At 43.4% G+C, this 24191-nt stretch overlaps 1 protein-coding gene, 1 long non-coding RNA gene and 1 pseudogene across 7 annotated transcripts in view; 2 read left to right on the top strand and 1 right to left on the bottom strand.

Moving 5' to 3' along the window:
• EDARADD (EDAR associated via death domain) overlaps positions 1-1168 on the top strand; it is an 86989-nt gene extending 85821 nt beyond the window's left edge. For all 4 annotated transcript variants that reach the window (XM_017347712.4, XM_051820774.3, XM_089311646.1 and 1 more), the window contains one exon: positions 467-1168. In XM_017347712.4, coding sequence (XP_017203201.1) covers positions 467-849 — 383 coding nt within the window. In that variant the 3' untranslated portion in view covers positions 850-1168. The remainder of the gene's footprint in view (positions 1-466) is intronic.
• The window catches only part of LOC103350914 (uncharacterized), a 71626-nt gene that overhangs the window by 38745 nt on the left and 8690 nt on the right, over positions 1-24191 (bottom strand). The window contains exon 2 of one of the 2 annotated variants that reach the window (XR_518760.5): positions 11163-11266. The exons of the other annotated variant lie outside the window; for it this stretch is intronic. This is a non-coding gene — a long non-coding RNA (uncharacterized LOC103350914). The remainder of the gene's footprint in view (positions 1-11162; positions 11267-24191) is intronic. 2 annotated transcript variants of the gene reach the window in all.
• On the top strand, positions 15963-17204 carry LOC100348008 (prostaglandin E synthase 3 pseudogene; annotated as a pseudogene). The gene has a single exon (XR_016219034.1). The product of XR_016219034.1 is annotated as a prostaglandin E synthase 3 pseudogene (transcript).

Raw genomic sequence — 24191 nt, 5'->3', positions numbered from 1 at the left:
CTCACTAGGCTAATCCTCCACCTGCGGCGCCGGCACACCAGGTTCTAGTCTGGGTCAGGGCGCTGGATTCTGTCCCGGTTGCTCCTCTTCCAGGCCAGCTCTCTGCTGTGGCCCGGGAGTGCAGTGGAGGATGGCCCAGGTGCTCCGGCCCTGCACCCGCATGGGAGACCAGGAGAAGCACCTGGCTCCTGCCTTCGGATCAGCGCGGTGCGCCGGCCGCAGCGGCCACTGAAGGGTGAACCAACAGAAAAAAGAAGAACTGGCCTTAAAAAATCCTATTACAAAGCAACTCATTTTGAGCTATGAAGAATAACACATTATATGTCTGTTCTGAGTGATTCCTCTACAAGGTTATGCTGTTAGACTCATATTACTGACAATTTGGCTGGAAAATCAAGGGCATCAGAAATGAATGCATTTATTAGGCCTCTTGTTGACATGTGGGCTGTATTGTTTCTTCCTGCAGATGTCAGCAAGGACAAGCCCTGTCATGAAAACTGTACTTGTTCCTCCTGCTCACTTCGGGCTCCCACCATAAGTGACTTGCTCAATGATCAGGACTTACTAGATGTGATCAGGATAAAGCTGGATCCATGTCACCCAACAGTAAAAAACTGGAGGAATTTTGCAAGCAAATGGGGCATGCCCTATGATGAATTGTGTTTCCTGGAACAGAGGCCACAGAGCCCCACCTTGGAGTTCTTGCTCCGGAATAGTCAGAGGACGGTGGGCCAGCTGATGGAGCTCTGCAGGCTCTACCACAGGGCCGACGTGGAGAAGGTTCTGCGCAGGTGGGTAGAAGAGGAATGGCCCAAGCGGGAGCGTGGAGACTACTCCAGGCACTTCTAGATCCCTCTTCTTCCTTCATTGGCCTCTCTGGACTTTGAAACAACCACAGGTCAAAGAGGAATGTGAATCTGTCCTTTTTGGAGTGTAGAATAATGATATGAAACTGTGGACATTAGTTTTCCCCAAAGCTGGTGATTTTGTGGAGGGGTAGATTTTGTTTTGGTGGTGGATATTTGTTTCTTGGTTTTTGCACATCTGTTTTAATTTAATATTTGAATCTGGAGTTGGGAAAGAAGTTTTTAAGTTCCTGTAGCAGCCAAAGCCTACAGTCAAAATGGATTCATATGATGATGAAAATAAAAGTATTATCTCCCTTAAATACTGCTGAAGATTTCATCAGGAACTGAGATTGTTGATGGCTCCAAACATATATTCATCATCACACATAAGGTCCATAGTGATCAATGGCTTTCCCACTGAAGAAAACAAAGAAAAGTTACCTATTTTGTTGGCCTGTTACTTTTTTGTTGTAAAGTATTTAGGTAAATTCAACAGGATGCTGGCGTTATGTGGCATTACCATACAGAATGGTATGTACCACTTTTTTTATCCCAAAAAAACTCTTATAATCTATGAAGCAGCAACAATATCATTTGCTCAAATACCTTTAAAAGAAATACAAAAGGCAATGGTTTCTTAGAGGACAGATTCAGGAGTTAGTAGGTCAGTAAGGGCCATGGGAATGGTATTTGACAGAGTACCTGAAATGCCCTTTTGTTACTCATCCTTTTTATATTTAATTGTTAACTTTAAGTATTTCAACCCTGAAACCCAGTTAACCAATAAATAAAAATCACCTGGCCCACTGCTTCTAGCACATACTATCCCAGATACTACAGGACTCTATAGCAACACCCAGCAGCCTTGCCAAGATTGGGATAGGGGTGTCTTAATGTTGATACTGGGAGGGAAGGTATTCATTGAAATACAAATTTTAAAGGATTTTAAACCAAAAGAAAAATTTGTTCAGAGAATATCTAATATTCTTATCTGATAGTTTTCTGGGGAGAGAGAATGTGGGGATAGGAGAGTTTGTTATTATGTTGTGCCTGAGCGAGTGCTGACAGAGGAGTGCCACACACTGATAAACTTTGGAGTCCTTCATTGCGGCAATGGAGAGCATGCTCACGCCGTAAAGAACTCTCGACCCCAAAACTCAAAGCAACAGGGTTTATAAAGGCAAAAACACAAGGGGAAGGGGAATACATGGTTACTAGGGTCAAGCTGACCTAAGGCCTATGCGAACTAATATCAATTACATTCTTGACAATAAACAAATTACAATCTTAACATTAATGCAGGTGCAGCCTATCCGTTTTAAGTTTCAGCAATCATGCTAGGGAGTTTCTATGTTCTGCCAGGTGGGATGCAATGTACTGTTACTGTCTCAAGTTTTAGACCATAGTCTCATGGTGGGGGACGCTTTCTCAAGATGGAGTTTCGGTGCTCTAAAATAGAGTCCCTACTGTCAAGGTGTTACTTCAATTAGAGAGACAAAATTTTCTAGGTTCTTTTAGGAAAAGGGAAGAGAGAAGCAAAGCCTTGATTTGGCTGATAATTCCATAAAATACTATTTGACTTTAGCTGTTAGAAAATTAAGGCAGTTGGAGATTCTGTATAAGGCCTTGATTAAAATAAGGAGAAATGATGACTCACACTGATTGCAACAGAACAATGAGAATTAGCTCAAAAGAAAGTTATTTTCTAAACTATAATTGTTTGCTAATACATGAAGCCAACTTTACCACCAAATGTAAACTCTAAACTACCAAAATCTACTATAGAGGTTTACACATCACTTCTGGTTCGGCATTAATCACACCCAGTTCAACTTCCTTGGGTGATGTGTCAATAAAGGTGCAGTTTATTGCCAGATGTATTGAAAGCAACAGCCAAATTAAAATGTAGATTTTAAAGAGTAGATTCTTAAGCAAATTGATGTTCATGGTGGCAACTGTTAAACATGCACCGTCAGTCAGGTTCCAGGCACTGTGCAGAACTTGTCAGGGGGAGTTCTCGTCTTCTAGGAACTTAATTGGACAGATCACACTCTCACTAAGCTACAACCTGCCCTCACTTGTCCTTGAATTTATTGTAGGAAAATGTTAGAAGGCGTTTGACGTTTGAGGGAAATGTAGCAATGCAAATTGTGACTATTTGGCCAGTTGTGTGATGCCAGACCCCTGCAGGCCAGTGGCCAGCATCCTTTTTCCCCTGCCACCCCTGGGATGTAAGGAGTGGGAACCAGACTGACAGAAGTCTTACTGACTGCTGTCTGGCCAGGTGCCTTCAGAAGTTCCCTTCCTTCCCCCATCTCCACCCAGGCAGACTTGTGACCTCAGCACAACACAGGGCAGCACCATCTGTGACCACCATGGAGGCGATGACGAAGAGAGGGAGGAAGGAGGGAGGGAAAACCCCGTTTTGTTCCCTTTCCTCCACCTGCTCCTTCTTCCTCCTACCTCTGGGTCTCTGACCTCCCCAAACTGAAAAGAAGGAAGAGCAGGTGGGGGGACCACCCTCTTTCCCTGCAGCCATCATTCCCGTGGAGGGAGGAGGGCAAGGTTGGCCACATTCCTAGACTCTCCCCACCTCAGGCTGACAAATGGAAAAGGAGCTGCAGGAAGAAAGGGCGTCCTGAGGAAGGGTGGACTGAGGCAGCACCCATCCCCTCCCCCACCAGCTGCCCACAGCCACTTCTGCTCTTCGCCCAGGTCCCAGCTCTGCAGAAGCCTTGCTCTGTTCAAAACCGCAAGGCCACACTGAGTGGTTTTGAACAGCAGCCAAGGAGGTGGCCTTCAAGATCCCTTGTATGGGACTACAGCAGCAACATTTAAATTTTTGAAATATTCCTGATTATTGCTAAGTATTCCCAAATATTCAAAGTCTGGAACATGAGATGAAAAATTCCTTGGGGAAGCACTATAATGTGTGGTGGTTGGGTTTGGTGAACCTAAGTTCAATTTCACACATTTCTGAAGTAAAAGCCTTTGGTGATCTGGCTCTGGTGGAATGTGGTTCCTCTTTGGACTGCTTCTGTGGGGGCCTATTTCGAAAATTCCAACCTCAAACTTCCAGACTCAAAATAGACTTTAAACTGAATATACCATCATACACATCTTGAACATAGCTATTATTCCTAAGTGTTGGTGGAACTTACCTCTCAAGTTTGACCAAAAATGTCAAGCAAAGAAGCACTTACTCTATTTTAAAGAATGAAGCGTTGCCCAATGCTAGAATAAAAAATAAAACCAATTGTGCTGGGATTGTGGCATAGTGGGTAAAGCCACTGCCCGCAACACCCACATCCCATATAGGCACGGGTTCGTGTCCCACCTGCTCCACTTCTGATCCAGCTCCCCACTAATGGCCTGGGAAAAGCAGTGAAGAATAGCCCAAGTGCTTGAGCTCCTGCCAACTTGAATGAAGCTCCTGGCCCCTCACTTCTGCTTGGTCCAACTCTGGTCGTTGCAGCTAGCTGGAGAGTAAGCCAGTGGATGGAAGATTCTCTTTGTGGGTCACCTTCTCCTTAACTCTCTGACTTTCAAATAAATAAATAAATATATTCTTTAAAAGAACCAATTAAGGGAGTTGGCGAACTCAAGAGGCTTCCATAGCCTTGGCAGCTCATGACAAGAGCCTCAGGTGATTACTGACGTCATAAATAAGAGTGTCAATTGTTAAATCAACAACAGGAGTCACTGTGCACTTACTGCCCATGTAGGATCTCTATACTTTATACTATACTTTATACTTTGTGTTTCTGTGTGGGTGCAAACTGTTGAAATCTTTACTTAGTATATACTAAATTGATCTTCTGTATATAAAGATAATTGAATATCTTGATGAAGAATGGGATGGGAGAGGGAGTGGGAGGTGGGATGGTTGCAGGTGGGAGGGTGGTTATGGGGGGGAAGCCACTGTAATACAAAAGTTGTACTTTAAAAATTTATATTTATTAAATAAAAGTTAAAAAAAAAAAGAACCGGGCTGGCGCCATGGCTCACTTGGCTAATCCTCCGCCTGTGGCGCTGGCATCCCATATGGGCACCGGGTTCTGCTCCTCTTCCAGTCCAGCTCTCTGCTGTGGCCCGGGAGACCAGGAGGAAGCACCTGGCTCCTGGCTTTGGATTGGCGTAGCTCTGGCCATGGCGGCCATTTAGGGGGTGAACCAACGGAGGGAAGACCTTTCTCTCTGTCTCTCTTTCTCAGTATCTAACTCTGTCAAAAAAAAAAAAAAATTGATGCTGGCAGCACTCAGCCTGCGCTCTGTGGATGGATCTGGCTGGGCTCTGATAGCTGCAAAGAGAAAAAAAAAAAAAATAAAGAAAAAAAAGAACCAATTAAGAGCTTTAAAGTTAAAGTGTCAAATAAGACACCACTTTCAAACAAATCAGAATGGCAGAGTTTAATGGGCTCCTTGGTCTTTTAACTCAGGAATAGCAGTAAAACCATGAGACTGACCATGGTAACCAACCACTCCTCTCCATGGGCAGCATTCGCAGAGTTCTGATTGCTAATCACCTGCACCACCTTATTTAACACCACTATCACTTTTTCTTTCTTCTTTTTCTTTTTTTAAAGATTTTACTTATTTATTTGACAGGTAGAGTTACAGAGAGAGAGGGAGAGAGAGAGAGGGAGAGAGAGAGGGAGAGAGAAAGGTCTTCCTTCCATTGGTTCACTCCCTAAATGGCCGCAACAGCCAGAGCTGTGCCAATCTGAAGCCAGGAGAACCTGGTCTCCCATGCGGGTGCAGGGCCCAAGCACTTGGGCCATCCTCCACTGCACTCCCGGGCCACAGCAGAGAGCTGGACTGGAAGAGGAGCAACTGGGACTAGAACTGGTGCCCATATGGGATGCTCACGCCACAGGCAGAGGATTAACCTAGTGCACCACAGCGCCAGCACTTGCTATCACTTTTTCTTTCCTGTTATATTTGCATGGGGAAGTACCAGGACAGAAAAGGATTTTTTATTTTTTAAATAGGAGAGTTGATATAAACTTGCCATATTAATCTGACTACACAGTTATTTACATATATGGACATCTGTATTGATTGGCATTTACCTTATGAGAATTTTTCATTCTTTTGAGTATATAAACAGAGAGAAATTTAACCAAATGATCTTTAAAATTAAAGTTCAGTCAGACTCTAGACTTTGACTAAATGTCAGATGACTTTTATCTGTGTCACATACAGAAATATCAAACAGTAATTCTCAACTGAAATACAGATACGTCAGTTCTATCATAAACCAAAATAATTTTACTTAAATTATAGTAAATAAGTACTGTAATAGTTTAAACATGTTGATACTTTACCAAAGTGAAAGTGGGATAGAAGGAAATTATTTAAAATTAATCGATCAAAGAGTTGTTAAAAGTTAAGTTAGGTAACACCAAGGAGCTTTCCTCATAATTCTGTATGAAAGGGTCCATGCTAAGTTGGTCATACTGTAAAACTAAACTGCTTATGATAAAGTCTCTTTGCTATTAGGAAATAAAACCTCATTAGTTAAGTTTCCGGATATACTCTCTTAAACAAAACTCCCGTCTATAACGTTTCCTGATGAAGCTGTATGTGATGTGCATTCTGTGTGGTTCTAGTAGCAGAGTGTCACACAAAAGGGAAGGAGAAACAGAGCTGCATTCACACACACACAGGTACAGGAAGATGGAAATAAAGCACACCATATTTAAAAGTATACATTTCTGGGGCCAGCGCCATGACTCACTTGGTTAATCCTCCACTCGCGGTGCCGGCATCCCATATGGGCACCGGGTTCTAGTTCTGGCTGATCCTCTTCCAGTCCAGCTCTCTGCTGTGGCCCGGGAGGGCAGTGGAGGATGGCCCAAGTGCTTGGAGCCCAGCACTCACATGGGAGACCAGGAAGAAGCACCTGGCTCCTGGCTTCGGATCAGCGCAGTGCTGGCCGTAGCGGCCATTTGGGGGGTGAACCAATGGAAGGAAGACCCTTCTCTCTCCCTCTCTCTCTCTCTCTCTCACTAACTTTATCTGAAAAAAAAGGAAAAAAAAAAAAAAAAGGAAGGAAGGAAGAGGAAGGAAGATTAAAAGTATACGTTTCAGGCCGGCGCCGCGGCTCAATAGGCTAATCCTCCACCTAGCGGCGCTGGCACACCGGGTTCTAGTCCCGGTCGGGGCGCTGGATTCTGTCCCGGTTGCCCCTCTTCCAGGCCAGCTCTCTGCTGTGGCCAGGGAGTGCAGTGGAGGATGTCCCAAGTGCTTGGGCCCTGCACCCCATGGGAGACCAGGAGAAGCACCTGGCTTCTGCCTTCGGGTCAGCGCGGTGCACCGGCCGCAGCATGCCAGCTGTGGTGGCCATTGGAGGGTGAACCAACGGCAAAAAGGAAGACCTTTCTCTCTGTCTGTCTCTCTCTCACTATCCACTCTGCCTGTCAAAAAAAAGTATACATTTCTAAATTGTTAAGTCTTAAATTGCACTAACAATTCCCACCAATACTCAAAAGATAAGCGATATGAACACCTGTTTTGTGCACTAAATATCAATAACAAAAAATATGTGGCAATAGACAACAGACATTGCTTACCTTTTTCTCCCTTTTTTAGTAATTTATATGTGGCACTGCCCTCTGCTGGAGAATAAGGTCTGTCCACATCCTTTCTGGTTTGGTTGCTGGCTAAACCAACAAGTGGTTGCATGCTGTAGACCTCACATGTAGCCTGCTAAGACACAGGAAGAGTGCAGCTGTTCTACCAACTGGTGAGTAAGAGCAGAATGAGGCTGGCATAATTGAGAATAGGGTTCTGATCCCCTGGGTTTTCCCATCTCTACATTGCCCTGTCATTCAGACCAAGTGTGTGAACCGTCAGGTCACATAACAGTTCCATAACTTGGAAATTATTTTTAAACATTCAGATTTTGCCACCATAGAGTGTTAGGGCTAATGGTTTGTGGATACTTGGTCTCCTGATTTAGCATCTGATCTCCCTTAGTCATGGCAAACACTGAGCTGAAGCACTGGCCTTACACCTTCCTCGGTAATATCTAATACACACATCTGGTCTTTTTTTTTTTTTTTTTTTTTTTTTTTTTGACAGGCAGAGTGGACAGTGAGAGAGAGAGACAGAGAGAAAGGTCTTCCTTTGCCATTGGTTCACCCTCCAATGGCTGCCGCGGCCGGCGCGCTGCGGCCGGCGCACCGTGCTGATCCAATGGTAGGAGCCAGGAGCCAGGTGCTTTTGCTGGTCTCCCATGGGGTGCAGGGCCCAAGCACCTGGGCCATCGTCCACTGCACTCCCTGGCCACAGCAGAGGGCTGGCCTGGAAGAGGGGCAACTGGGACAGAATCTGGCGCCCCGACCGGGACTAGAACCCGGTGTGCCGGCGCCGCAAGGCGGAGGATTAGCCTAGTGAGCCGCAGCGCCGGCCCACATCTGGTCTTTTAAGTACAATATCAACAAGTAAAATCTAGCATATTTCCTCTTTCTATTCCATTTTAGATGTTTCATTTAGTTTTGAGCCAAGACAACCCTCCTTATGATATTTTTTCTACTTCTGTCCTGCTTGTTTTATCATTCCCCTGTCCTTTGGGTCCATGTGTTGCTTTGTGTTGCTTGTTTTAGAGTCACTTGTTTCTCAAACCAGATTTCCTGTCTGTGCTCACAGCCTTCCCCTCCACACCACAGGCTCTCATCTGCTTCCTTTTTTTTTTTTTTTCTTTTTTCCTTACACACGCAGAAGCAGTTTTGTGAAATGTCTTTCATCTTTAATGACACATTGGGCCTAATAATGTGAAAACTATTCTCTCCTTGTAACTGAAACACATCTATCTAAACTCGTGCCAAAGCAGTGGCTGAGAAAGGTCTGTCTCATTTGGCCTCTGATTTCCTATTTGGGAATTCAGACCCCAAGTGAACCCTGTGCACTTGGGTGTAAGCAGATGGGAGCAAGTGAGTCTTGTTTCCCCTGAGTTTAAAGGTGATCATGGACAAGATGGCTTGGCCTACTGGAGCCTCAGAGCTGGAAGACGCAGCACCTAAGGGTGCTCACCACCTCAACTGGAAGAAGAGCCTGTTCTTTTCCTTCTCATGGCTACAGGGGCGCCAGATCTGGGGACAGTGCTTAGCTCCGGATGCCTCCTGGAAATCAGCTCTGCAGTTGAAGCGATCAAAGCAGTTGAGTGTGCAAAGCGAAATGATTGAGTTGATCAAACTTTTGAGAAATAGAAGTGGTAGCTTTTCATGATTCTTGAGCTGAACCATGCTCTCCAGCTTCACGTGACAGCCCAGTGACTGTTTTCCTCTAAGGCGTGTCTTCAGAAGCTTCCTGGAAGCTTTAGCCAGTGAGGGCAGTGCTTCTGAACCACTGAGTCTCTGTGACACTCTACGAGTCTTTATCTTTGTGCTATACTTTGTAAGTTGTGTTTGCTTTGATTTCCTATAAAATTGTATGTTTTTCTTATAAATAAGGAAAGATTTTTAACTTTAATAATGGGTTCTACAAAATTAAAGATTGATGTCAACTGCTATTTCTAGCTGGTGCAGTTAGGTAGATTCCAACACAGTTCTTAACTTCCATGTTCTATTCATCAGTCACCAGTTACCGGAGGACCTAGGTTTCGTTTCTTTTCTTTTTCTTTTTTTTTTTTTTTTTTTTTTTTGACAGGCAGAGTTAGTGATAGAGAGACAGAGAGAAAGGTCTTCCTTCCATTGGTTCACCCCCCAAATGGCTGCTATGGCCAGCACTGCACTGATCCAAAGCCAGGAGCCAGGTGCTTCTTCCTCGTCTCCCATGTGGGTGCAGGGCCAAAGCACTTGGGCCATCCTCCACTGGCCCCCCGGGCCACAGCAGAGAGCTGGACTGGAAGAAGAGAAACTGGGACTAGAACCCGGTACCCATATGGGATGCCAGCACCACAGGCAGAGGATTAACCAAGTGACCCATGGTGCCCCCCCCCCCCCCCCCGCCTAGTGGGTTTCTAAAATGTGTCCTGGACCTGAGGACACAAAACAAGACATCCTGCCCTCAAGGAGCCTATAGACCTGGGGGAGTTGATGTAGACAAGGAGAGACAGGACTGCAGAGAGTGAGGTACACAAGTCCTGGAAGGACAAAGTTGAGAATCATTGAGCCAGGGGGAATGACAGGCAATCAACAGTCTGGTCAAGCATATCAATTGCTGTGATATCTCTGTGTGCAGGTCAATTTCATGGTTACTCTCCATCTCTCCTACCTTTATATATCTGACCCAGGCTTATCCTCTGAGCTGTCAGACATCCTTATGTAACTGTTGACCTGATGTACCAACTTGGATGTTTCACAGGTACCTCCAACCCAACTTGTTCCAAGCTGAACCTATGATCTTTTGTTCCAAACTTGTTTCTCCCCAGAGTATCCTATCTCAACTACCCATCTGGTTGCTCATGCCATCCTTAGGATGTCCCTCTCCCTCCCTGTCTATTCCACCTCCAAAATGTCATAAATTCCTTTCCTCTCCAAACTCAAAACCACCATCCAAACCCAAGTAGCCACCCTTTTTCACCTTGTAATGGCCTGCAAACTGGTCTCTGCACAGTTGGTGGATCCTGTCATCCTCAGCATTAACCCTTTCAGTGGATTTCTATTGTGAAGACAAAGTCCCAAATATTGGAACTTGTGTTTACTCTATGGCTAAGATACCCCTGTCCCAAACAGGATTACCTGGGTTTGATTCCTGGATCCAGCTCTTGACTCCAGCTTCATGCTAATGCATACCCTTCGAGATAATGGTTCAAATAAATGGCTTCTGGCACCCACATAGGAGATTCAGATTGAGTTCCCAGCTGTTGGCTTTGACCTAGCTTAGTCCAAAACACTGCAAGCTTCTGGGAAATGAACCAGCAGATGGGAACACATACAGATACACACACACACACACACACCACTCTTTATTTCTATCTATCTATCTAGCTATCTATCTACTTCTCCTTCTCTCTGCCTCTTAAAGTTTTTTTTTAAGTCTCAAATCACCAGCACTGCCTACAAAGCTCTGTGTAACTTGTCTCCTGCCTCCTCCACCTGCTGCTGTGTTACTCCACTCTTCCACAGCTCCTGAGGCTTCAGCCACTCTGGACTGTGGATCCCCACAGCCATCATTGTCTTTCCACTGAAGTCTTTACCACGTGCTGCTCTCTCTACCCTCTGGACACTCATGTGGCCCTCTCACCCTAGCTTTATTCACACATAGCTACACTTCCCTAGCTAATCCCTCTCAGCCCCCAAACTCACTTTCAATACTATTTTCTCAGAGAAATTGCACTTGACCCACGACTTCATTGTATTTCTCTTACCTCTGCAATAGTAACTAATTAGTAGTTGTTGCTGCAGATCCCCATGGATAGTGCTTTGCTCGCTTATTCATCACTGTAGCATCAGCAGTAATTGAGGACCTGGCCTAAAAGAGATGGTGAACATGCTGAATGAATGAAGTTGAATTAATAAATAAATAAATGAAACTCTCCATGAAGCAAAACTTGTCTTTTATAGCCTTGTTGCCCTTAGGAGGAAAAAAATGTTGTAAATAGGAAGTACAAAGTGAGGATACTGCTTACCAGAGTGTGTGGTATAGTGGGAGTTTTCACTTACTTTGATGAGGTCCCTCCCCTTCCATTCATCTTCAGGGCTTATGAGATTAAATAGTGGCAGTGGCTGCACACTTGTGAATACGGTAAAAGCTAATGGACTGTGCAGACTTAAAATGATTAAAATGGGGACAAGCACTGGGGTGTAGCAAGTTAAGCCATCACTTGGGATGCCCACATTCCATTTTGGAGTGTCTGGTTAGAGCTTTGGCTACTCTGCTTTTGATCCAGCTTCTGGCTAATGAGCTTGGGAGGCAGCAAGTGATGGCTCAACTACTTGAGTCCCTGCCACCCCCATGGGAGACCTGAACTGAGTTCCAGATGGCTAGCTTCAGCCTAATCTAGGCCTGACTATTATGGGCATCTGGGGAGTGAATCAGCACATGGAAGATCTCACTCTCTACAGGGCCACACAGACATAATGGAATATGAATTTAAACAAATTTAAATTGTGATAATTGTTGCCTTCTACTCCATTTCCTCCTGTCTTTAAAAATGAAAGGCTCAAAGGCATTTAGCCTAGTGGTAAAGACATTGGTTAACACCTGCATCCCATTATCAGAGTGACTAGGTTTGAGTTCTCGCTCCACTTCTGCTTCCTGCTTCCTGCTAATGCACACCCTGAAAGGCAGCAGGTACTGGCTCAAGCATTTGGACTCCTGCCACCATAGTGGAAGACCTGGGTTGAGTTTCCAGCTCCCAGCATTGGCCTGGCCCAGCCTCAGCTTACATAGGCATTTGGGGAATGAGCCAGTGGATGGGAGTTTTCTCTCCCTCTCTCTCTCTAAAAAAATAATAATAATAAATTTTTAACAATAAAAACAAAAACAACGCATCACTCCCTGGACATCTGAGATTCTGTTCTCTCCTGGTTCTTCACTGCCTCTCTGATTTCTCTTTCTGGACTCCTTTGTAGGCCTGTCTTCCTCACCTGTCTCATTAAATTGTGATGGTCCTCATCTTGCATATTTCCTTGCCTGCCCTTCTCATGTTACTCAGTTCCTCTGGCCACTGTTACTTTATTTTGCACCCTTGACCCTCTTTTATGTTGCCTATGTACATATGCAAGTATCCATTGAACAGAAGACCCAAGCACTTCAGCCATCTCAAAGAGTGGCATCATTTCTTCCCTGATACTTGCTTTCCCCCTAAATTACCTATTCAGTGAAGAGCACGCATTTCAGTAAGAAACTGGGAACTTGGGCTTGCTTTTGCCCTCCTCTTTGTGACCATATCCATGGACTGACAATCTTGTGGACCCCCCTCAGCCCCTGCCACTCTCACCAGCCCCAGGGCCTCATATTCTCTTGCCTGCACTATTGCCACTAAGGTAATTGGTCTCTGTCCCCAGTTCTGCGTACTCCCCACCATAGTTCATCTTTCATGCATCTGCCAGCATGATCCAAAATTAAAATCACATCATTTCTACCACACTTTAATACCTTGATTTGCTTCCCCTGAACTCTCCTACCCCCATCCAAATGAAACAACTGTCCTTGTGAGTGAAGGAGATCTTTCCAACCCTTTCCAGAGACATATAAATGCTTGCCCTGAAACATACGTGTATCATAGCTTTCCTCAAGCCATAGTGTCACTAGACCCTAATTACTATTTAAAATTCAATTTGAAACAATTTAAAAATTCAGTCCCAGTTAAACACACTCTGGGTAACCAGGAGCAAAATTATGTGCAGGTTCTTGATTTATGAAAAGAAAACGTCCTTTTCCACACCACTCAACGGAAAAATACCTCGTGGACGTTGTTTCACCTGTTCTTGGTAAAGATAACTTAGCTCTTAACCAGAGGCTAACTATGGAGAGGATGTTTCACTACGGGTTAGCACTTAAATAATCTGTTAAAAAGGTTTCAGTTGGGGGAGAATGCCCAGATTCGCTGGAGAGTTTTCCAAAACTTCATTCATTCAACAAATAGTGCTAGGGAGCAAGCATGGTGCCAGCCTCGGGGGGGAACTAGTCCAATGTGACCCTATCTTCCAATCAGCGTACCCAACTTCAGAGAACAGTATGGCCTCCTTCCAGGGTAGCCCAACCCAGTGTTGTGAGTCTTTTTAGTCCCATCTCCCCATGTAAGAGCTGGATCAAGCAGCTAACAAAGAGGCAAGGTTCAAGATGCATGTCAACTTATTTGAACCCAGAATACTTTTAGGAAATACTAAACTTATAATACATTTTTTAAAAATTATTAAGGCCTTTGATCAAAGAGTCACTGAAGGAATCCTCAAAGCTAATCCTACAAATGCAGTGAAGATGCTTTGATCAGAAAGGAAGGACTTCAGGTGGAATGAAGGCAGGACTACTTTTCTGAGCTCTGCACAAGTCAGGAAATCTGAAAGACAGCCATGTGTCAATAACGCCATAGAGAGTGCATTAATGATAAAATGGTCAGATAATAAACTAATTCCAAAACACACTCATGAAGTGTGTGTTTGCATTCTCTGTATTACAAAATAGAGCAACTGGCACAGGGATGAAGAAACACTTTTGCAGAATATCTAGAATGGTTCAATGTCAGGAGTACCTAAGACTTCTTTTTACTTGGGGAGTCTCTTATCTGTTGCTAGAGCTGTCTTAACCCCCATTTTGAGTTTGAGTCAAAAGCCATGTTCTTGCTTCCTCCACCCCAGAAGGTATTGCTCTCTTATTTTATTTCGCAAGGAAAGACTTAGATAATGTTAATTGAGAGTGTAATTAATTTGACTTTCTGTTATCATAGTAGATACTCGGGAGTACTTCTAAGACCTAAGCACTTAAATATTTCCTATCTATTATTCCATATGATTCTTCAGGACTAAGTCATGTCCAAACCAAAAGGGCTGTAGAATTCTGGAATTTAAAAAGTAATAAAAGCTAGTGTTCTTTGACAGCATTTACTGTATGTGTTTACATAAGTTCCATGTGTTAACTCATTTAGTCCTCACGGCCTTATGAAGTAAATGTGGTTCACTCCACAAATGCCCACAATGGCCTGGATTGGGCTGGGCTGAGCAAGGATCGGAGAACTCAATCCAGGTCTTGCAGATAGGTGGCAGGAACCCAATTACTTGAGCCATCACCACTGCCTCCCAGGGCCTGCATTAGAGGAAGCTAGAGTCAGGAGCTCAGGTACCCAGGTACTCCAATATAGGATGTAGGTGTCAACCACAAGGCTAAACAGCTAAACACGTGCCCTGTTGACTTGGCATTTTTTGGACTAGTTAATTAGCTGTGCACACACACACATTCACTGATGGTCATGTCAGTGTGTCTATGTAACCAGAAAGAAGTGACGAATGTGAGCACAGCAGGAACACACAATGCACTAGCTTGGGATGAAACCCATTTATGGAGAGAGGATGAATTCCTCGACTCGTTTTATGAGCTGTTCAGCTTTCTTTTCTGGCAGAAACAGACATTAGGAAATCTTTACAAATCCCAAGTTATACTTTTCACCTAAATACCTTTAAACACGAATCATTTCCATAGGGGTAAGACCTCAAACGTATGTGTCTTACCTTTAAAGCTGTGTGTTCCCAAATGAAATTGGGATGACATTTCTTGTATTTGAGCATTGAAAGTAGATACTAGGGGGTGAGCATTTGATCCAGTGGTTAAGATGCTAGTTCAGACACCCACATCCTATATCCCTGGCTCTGCTCCTGGCTCTGCTCCTGGCTCTGCTTCCTGCCAATGTAAACCCTGGGAGGGGTAGTGATGGCTCAAGTGGTTGAGTTCCTGCCACCCATGTGGGAGGCCGGGATGGCATTCCTGGATTCTGGTTGCAGCCGGGATGTTGTGAGCATCTGGGGAGTGAACCAGTGGATGGGAGCTCACTTTCTCTCTCTCCCTGTCTCTCTGCCACTCAAGGAAAAAAAAAAAAAAACAAAAAAAAAACTGCCAATGAGAATACTAACACATTATCTAATACATTATCTGCCTAAATTTAAATTCAACTTACAACTTCACCCCAAATCCTCCACAAATAAATGGCTCTGTTACCAGAAACAGCTTGGCTTCCTGATTCCCTATGGCCAGGGCCTCTTCTCCATGAAGGTCTTGTGTTGGGGCAGAGTCGGGAATTTTTTAACCAGGTAGGGCAGCTCTCAGGACCAAACCACGGCAGGCCGAGTTTTGACAATATCCGCAAGTTGAATAGCTCCAGTTTGGGGTGATGATTACATTTCTCAGTGTACTTCTGACTAAAAAATGGCTGCATTAATAAATGTTGTGACCACCCCTCGCTCGCACGCACGCACGCACGTTCCTCCTCCGTCCTCGCGCCCCTTTTCCTACACTTTCCTCTTCTCCCCGACCGGAGGAGCCGCTCGCGCCGCGCGGTGCATTCTGGGGACCCAGGTCGAGCCCGCCGCCGCCGCCGTCGCCGCCGCCGCCTGAGAGCAGCAAGGAGAGGCCGCGACCGGGCAGAAAACGCCGGAGTCGCCGCCGGAGGAAAGTCGACTCCCCAGCCACCGCCGCCGCCAGCGAGGCCCGCCCACCCCCTGCCCCGTTCACAATGCAGCCTGCTTCTGCAAAGTGGTATGATCGAAGGGACTATGTCTTCATTGAATTCTGTGTTGAAGACAGTAAAGATGTGAATGTAAATTTTGAAAAATCCAAACTTACATTCAGTTGTCTTGGAGGACGTGATCATTTTAAGCATTTAAATGAAATTGACCTTTTTCATTGTATTGATCCAAATGATTCCAAGCACAAAAGAACGGACAGATCAATTTTATGTTGTTTACGAAAAGGAGAATCTGGCCAGTCATGGCCAAGGTTAACAAAACAAAGGGCAAAGCTCAATTGGCTTAGTGTGGACTTCAGTAATTGGAAAGACTGGGAAGATGATTCAGATGAAGACATGTCTAATTTTGATCGTTTCTCTGAGATGATGAACAACATGGGTGGTGATGAGGATGTAGATTTGCCAGAAGTAGATGGAGCAGATGATGATTCACAAGACAGTGATGATGAAAAAATGCCATATCTGGAATAAGGAGTATTGTCATCACCTGGATTTTGAGAAAGTGATTTCTCTGCAAAATTTCATAATTGAGAGAATTCCTGAGTTGATAGCTCTAAAGGTGGATGCTGTATTTGCCACCTTTAACCCATTTTTCAACCTATTTGTTTTTTTAAAAGGCTTCACTAAGGGTTGATATGTATCATTGTAAGGGGCAGTTTTAAGTCAGCTAAGGCAATAACCTTATGCGTGAACATTTCCCAGACTTCATGAAGCTGTTGAGGTCCTAGATAACTGATACAGCAGTTGTGATAAATAAAAACATTTCACTTAAGTCTCCTTTACTTCTTCATAACATAGATACTGACATGATAGGAAGTGCTCAGCTTAGGGAAAGATAAGTAAATTTTAGAGTTTAGAACATGGACTCAAACATGGCTGAAACAAATTGGCTGACACCTTAAACTGATAACCGGCTATTCCTCTGGTGTATCCTTCAGGAGTGTTCCACTAAAGTTTATTTTTCAAAAAATTCACTTCACATTATTCTATGTAAGTGATCACTTGTCAGTGTTCCAGATGTATGTTAGCTAAAACTAGTGAATGCCCTAACTTAGATGGTTTTTGAAGCCTATACATTTGGTATTGTTTGGCCCTTAAGCTTTTACATCTCAGCATAGAGGATGAAGAAAGCTATACATTGTTGCTTGAGAGTCTATACATTTAGACCAGATTTGTATTTGCACTGTCAGTATGGCAAATGAGTGAAATAAATAAATAAATAAATAAATATTGTGTCTTCTATGATAGATAAGGCAGAATAAGAAGTGGGGAGAACTGGTGGTCTCAATTCCAAGCCCCTATACTAAATTACCTGATTTTTTAAAAATGTTTTTAAAATTTATTTGACAGAGTTATAGACAGTGAGAGAGAGAGAGACAGAGAGAAAGGTCTTCCTTCCGTTGGTTCACTCCCCAAATGGCCGCCAAGGCCGTTGCTGCGCCAATCCGAAGCCAGGAGCCAGGTGCTTCTCCTGGTCTCCCATGCGGGTGCAGGGACCGAAGCACTTGGGCCATCCTCCACTGTCTGGCGCCCATATGGGATGCCAGCACTGCAGGCGGAGGATTAACCAAGTGAGCCACAGCGCTGGCCCCTAAGTTACCTGATTGATTTCCCCATGCAATTCATTCTCCTTAAAGCCCCATCCTCAAGGGTCCCACAAAACTTTTCCCAACAGATAGATCACCATCTGCCTTGGGCCACACCTAACTTTCTGTAACTTTATTTACAGTTTTTTTTTTTTTAATTTTTTGACAAATTTGTTCCATAGATTAAAAGGTGATGATCTACAGATCACATGTGGGTCACAAGGTCCCTGAGTGTTTATGGTTGTCTTCTTGCCTAATCATGTAGATTTACAAGTTCATTTCTGCTACCAGGAAGTTCTTGCCCAACTCAGAGAACAGTGTCCTTTCAGTCTTTCTCTGTCATGCATACAGTTCTTCAGGATCTGTCACGTTAGTTAAAGTGCCTGTGAAATGGAGGCTAAAGTGAAACCTCCTCTCTCAGACTTTTTTGTGTTTACAAGTAGGAAACAGTGAGGAAAAAATTAGAAAAAGATCGAAAATAAATTAGGCTGAATGTAACAGAAACAAACTGTAATGAGGTAGGCATTTTAACCAACTGAAAAGCGGCTAAAATTATAGCTAAATTATAGAGGGGGAGATGGGTATAATTGTTAAAATGGAAGAAGAGTTTGATGATTCCTGCACAGCTATGGTTAGGCCAAATGTACCTGCGTGCAAATTAGGAAAAGATGGTTCTCACCCCACCCCATGTTGTAGCATGTGTCAGCACTTCCTTCCTTTGTAAGGCTGAATGATATTCTATTGTGTGGCTATATTACATTTTACTTCTCCATTCATCTAATAGGCATTTAGGTTGCCTCCTCCACTGGGCTTTTGTGAATACTACTTCTATGGATGTGAATGTGTAATTGTCTTTGAGACCTTGCTTTCAGGTCCTTTCGGTATATATTCCTAGAAGTGGGATTGTTGGATCACATGATGGCTCTATTTTTAATTGCTTTGAGGAACTGCTATACTGCTTTCTATAGTGGTTGTACTATTTTGCATTCCTTTCGATAGTGCACAAGGGTTTCAGTTTCTCAACATCTTCACCAACACTGGCTATTTTCTTAATTTTATTTTTTTTTATTTAAGTCATCCTTGTGTGTGGTGTGTGAGGTGGCAGCTCACCGTGACTTTGAATTGCATTTCTCTTATGATTAGTGATATTGAGCATTTTTCATATACTTCTTGGTCCTTTGTACATCATCTTCCAAGAAACATCTATTCAACTCCTTTGCTCATTTGAAAAAAATCTGGTTATTGGTGTTTTTGTTGTGTTGAGTTATACAAGTTCTTTATATATTCTGGTTATTTATGCTTTGTCAGAAACTTGATTTATAAATGTTTCTTCCCATTTCATGGTTTGTGTATTCAATCTGTTATGTGATTGTGTACTTTGGCGTATAGAATTTTAAAGTTTGAAGCAATCCCATGTGTCTGTGTTCACGTTTGTTATTTGTTTTGAATGCCATACCCAATAAATCATTAATGGGCGCTGGTGTTGTGGCACAGTGGGTTAACCCGCTACCTGTGACACTGGCATCTATATGAGTGCTGGTTCGAGTCCCAGCTGCTCCACTCCTAATCCAGCTCCCTGCTAATGGTCTGAGAAAGCAACGGAGGATGGCCCAAGTGCTTGGGTCCCCTTCACGCATGAAGGAGACCTGGAAAATGCTCCTGCTTTGGCCTGATCCAGGCCTGACTCGTTGAGGCCATTTGGGGAGTGAATCAGTGGATGGACGATCTCTCTCTCTCTGTTCCTCTCTCTCTCTCTCTCTCTAAAACTCTGCCTTTCAAATAAATAAGCACATTTTTTAAAAAGAAATCATTACTGAAATCCAATGTCTTTAATCTTTTCCTCTATATTTTATCCTAGGAGTTTTATAATTTTAGGCTTTACATTTGGGTCTTTGATCCATTCTGAGTTCATTTTCCCGTTCATTCTTTTGCGTGTAGATATCCAATTTTTCTGACACCATTTGTTGAACAGACTATTGTTTTCCCATTGAGTGGTCTTGGCACCCTTTTCAAAGATCATTTTGACCAAATACACGAGGCACTTAATTCTTTTTATTTTATTTTATTTTATTTTATTTTATGAATATAAATTTCCAAAGTACAGCTTATGGATTACAATAGCTTCCCCCCCCATAACTTCCCTCCCACCCACAACACTCCCCTCTCCCACTCCCTCTCCCCTTCCATTCACATCAAGATTAATTTTCAATTATCTTTATATACAGAAGATCAATTCAGCATATATTAAGTAAAGATTTCAACAGTTTGCACCCACACAGAAACACAAAGTGTAAAATACTATTTGAGTACTGGTTATAGCATTAATTAAACACCTAAGAGTAATTGTGTATTAATTACAGAGTTCAACCAATAGTTTTAAGTAGAACATAAAAAATACTAAAAGGGTAAAGTATTAAGTTCTTTTTTCTTTCTTTTTTTGTTTGTTATATAGTTATTTTTTTATTTAATAAATGTGAATTTACAAAGTGCAACTTTTATATTGTTGTGGCTTCCCCCCCTCCAACCTCCCTCCCTCCCGTAGCCCTCCCCTCTCCCACTCCCTGTCCCATCCCACCCTTCATCAAGTTTCATTTTCAATTACCTTCATATACAGAAGATCAACTTAGTATACACTAAGCAAGGATTTCAACAGGCTGTACTCACACAACTGCACAAGGTATAGGGTATTGTTAGACTAGTAGTATTGTTTTTAAGTTTCATAGTAAAACACATTAAGGACAGAGATCCTACGTGGGGAGCATGTACCCAGTGACTCCCATTGTTGATTTAACAATTGGCACTCTTGTTTATGATGTGAGCAATCGCCTGAGACTCTTGCTATGAGCTGTCTAGGCTATGGAAGCCCCTTGAGTTCGACTCTGAACTTGTTTAGTCAAGGCCGTATCACAGTGGAGGTTCCTTCCTCCCTTCAGAGAAAGGCGCCTCTCTCCTTGATGGCCTGTTCCTTCTGCTGGGGTCTTGTTCACCAGGATCTTTCATTTAGATTGTTTTTTTGCCACCGTGTCATGGCTTTCCATGCCTGTGAGACTCTCTTGGACCTTTTAGCCAGATCTGAATGTCCCAAGGGTTAATTCTGAGGCAGGAGTGCTGCCATTCTATGAGTCTGCTGCGTGTCCTGTTTCCCCCGCAGGATCATTCTCTTCCTTTTAATTCTATCCTTCATTATTTGCTTACACTGGTCTTATTTGTGAAATCTCATCGACACATACCCTATCTTTTTGATCGGTTGTGTATTTATACTTATCACTTTACCAAGTGCGCTGGCATCGGTACCTGCCTCCTTGGTAAGATTGAGTTGAAATCCCCTGGCACATTTCTAGTTCCACCATTGGAGGTAAGTCCGAGTGAGTATGTGCCGTCCTATATATCTCTTCCCTCTCTTATTCCCACTCCTATGTTTCACAGAGATCACTTTTCTGTTAATTTTAAACGCGTAAGAATGATTGTGCATTGATTACAGAGTTCAACCAGTGGTCTTATGTAGAACAAACAGAGCAACAACAACAACAAAAATACTAAAAGGAATAAAATAGCAAGTTGTTCCTCAACAGTCTAGACAAGGGCTGCTCACGTCATTGTCTCTCACAGTGTCCATTTCAGTTCAATGGGTATCATTTTAGGTGCTCATTTAGTTGCCATCGATCAGGGAGAACATATGATATTTGTCCCTTTTGGACTGGCTTATTTCACTCAGCATGATGTTTTCCAGCTTCCTCTATTTTGTTGTAAATGCCCGGATTTCATTGTTTTTTACTGCTGTATAGTGTTCCATAGAGTACATATCCCATAGTTTCTTTATCCAGTCATCCGTTGATGGACATTTAGGTTGATTCCATGTCTTAGCTATTGTGAATTGAGCTGCAACAAATATTGAGGTGCAAATGGCTCTTTTTTTCTCCCCTTTAATTCCATTTGGGTAAATTCCAAGGAGTGGGATGGCTGGGTCCTGTGGTAGTGCTATATTCAGGTTTCTGAGGACTCTCCAAACTGTCTTCCATAGTGGCTTTACCAGTTTGCATTCCCACCAACAGTGGCTTAGTGTCCCTTTTTCCCCACATCCTCGCCAGCATCTGTTGTTGGTTGATTTCTGTATGTAAGCCAATCTAACTGGAGTGAGGTGAAACCTCATTGTGGTTTTGATCTGCATTTCCCTGATGGCTAGGGATCCTGAGCATTTTTTCATGTGTCTGTTGGCCATTTGGATTTCCTCTTTTGAAAAATGTCGATTGAGGTCCTTGGCCCATCTCTTAAGTGGGTTGTTTGTTTTGATTTTGTGGTGTTTTTTGATCATTTTATAGATTCTAGTTGTTAATCCTTTGTCTGTTGTGTAGTTTGCGAATAACGTCTCCCATTCTGTTGGTTGACGAGGCACTTAATTCTATACTCTGTTCCTATCCTTGGGTTTATGTGCCTGCTTCTGTGTGCCAGTTGCATACTATTTTAATTACTTGCTTTGTAACATAATTTGAAGTCAGAAAGTGTTAAACCTCGAACTTTGCTCTTTTTTTTTTTTTAAATATTTATTTATTTGAAAGAATTACACAGAAGGAGGAGAGGCAGAGAGAGAGAGAGAGAGAGGTCTTCCATCCGATGGTTCACTCCCCAGATGGCCACAATGGCCGGAGATGCGCCAATCCGAAGCCAGGAGCCAGGAGCTTCCTCCAGGTTTCCCATGCGGGTGCAGGGACCCAAGCACTTGGGCCTTCTTCTACTGCTATCCCAGGCCATAGCAGAGAGCTGGATGGGAAGAGGAGCAGCCGGGGCTAGAACCGGCGCCCATATAGGATTCTGGCACTTCAGGTCAGGGCTTTAACCCGCTGCGCCACAGTGCCGGCCCCTCTTTTTTTTTTTTCAAGATCTTTTTGGCTATATTGAAATAACTATAGGGACTGGCGCTGTGGTGCAGCGGGTTAACGCCCTGGCCTGAAGCGCCAGCATCCCATGTGGGCACTGGTTCAAGACGTGCCTGCTCCACTTTCTATCCAGCTCTCTGCTATGGCCTGGGAAAGCAGTGGAAGAAGGCCGAAGTCCTTGGGCCCTTGCACCCACGTGGAAGACCCAGAAGAGGCTCCTAGCTCCTGGCTCCGGAGCGGCGCAGCTCTGCCATTGCAGCCAATTGGGGAATGAACCAGCAGATGGAAGACCTCTCTCTCTCTCTCTCTCCCTCTCTCTGCCTCTTCTCTCTCTGTGTAACTCTGACTTTTAAATAAATAAATAAATAAATATTTTTAAAAATTATATGGATTCAAGGATTTTTTTCTATTTTTGCAAAAAAAAAAAAAAAACCATTGGTGTTTTGTGTTTTGAGAGAGATTGCATTGAATCTATAGGTTGCTTTGGGTAGTCAAGTCACTTTAAAACTGTCAAATTACTTTACAGTATACAAATTTGATTATGTATCTGTCATAAGATATAGACCAAGGACAGGAAATACTACAAATAGTTTATTGTGTCATATTGTTATGATAATATTTAAATTGTTGAGGATGGCGATGTGGAGTAGCAGGTAAAGCCGCTGCCTGCAGTGCCTGCATAACATATGGGCACTGGTTCAAGACCCGGCTGTTCCACTTCTGATCCAGCTCTCTGCTATGGCCTGGGAAAGCAGTAGAAGATGGCCCAAGTCCTTGGGTCTCTGCACCCCTGTGGGAGATCTGGAAGAAGTTCCTGACTCCTGGATTCAGATCGACCCAGCTCTGGCCATTGTGGCCATTTGGTGAGTAAACCAGCAGATGAAAGATCTCTCTGCCTCTGGCTCTGTCTCTCTTTAGCTTTGCCTTTCAAATAAATAAATAAAAATGCTTAAATTGTTATCTTAAACTGTTATATATAATAGAATAAAGAAAATAAATTATTAATGATAGAAACCAAGATTTTCATGAGAAAAATGATGCATAAAACAAAAAAGCAAAATGAAAACACTGCAATCCTACATCACATGAAATCATCATAAACTCAGATATAGTCACTTAAAAAACATTTGTCCTTGTTCCAACCACAGAGAAACTGTAGAAATCAATCTGGGTGTCATGTGTAGCCTTACACAAAATCACAGTCTCTAAATACCACTTCCCACCCAAATTTCCTGGGACAGATTGTTAAGTCCAGATTTGGTAAGAAATGAAAATAGCATCTTGTAGACTAGTCAACTTATTATTCCTACAACAAAGTACCTAAGACAAGCCACCACAAAGTAAAGAGAGGCTTGTTTCACTCAGAGTTTTTGAAGTTCAAATCCAAATGGCATGAAATAGTCTGGTTCTGGGGAAAGGCCCATTGTGGGTGGTGGAGCAGACACAGAAGAAGGCTCACGTGGGGAGCGGGGAAGCAGAGACAGGGAGGGGTCCCAGCCAGCCTTCTCCAACTGCCTTCCCATGAGAACTACTTTCTGAGTGCATGCCGCAAAGGACCTAAGGACCTCCCACTAAGTCCCATACCCTAAAGTTCCACCACCTCCCAACAGTGCCACTATGGGGACTAAACCTTTAACCCATGGGCTTTCAGAGGTATCTTATGCTATGTGAGAAGTAAAGACATTTGGTTCATTTTCAAAGTAAGGCGTTCAGCAGAAAATTACCAATGGCTAGTTAGCCTAACAGCTTGCAGAAGT

Source organism: Oryctolagus cuniculus, chromosome 13 (assembly GCF_051225735.1).
Source record: "Oryctolagus cuniculus isolate XC-2025 breed Fujian yellow rabbit chromosome 13, ASM5122573v1, whole genome shotgun sequence".
NCBI classification, from domain to species: Eukaryota; Metazoa; Chordata; class Mammalia; order Lagomorpha; family Leporidae; genus Oryctolagus; species Oryctolagus cuniculus.
This window is presented reverse-complemented; position numbering and strand designations above follow the sequence as displayed.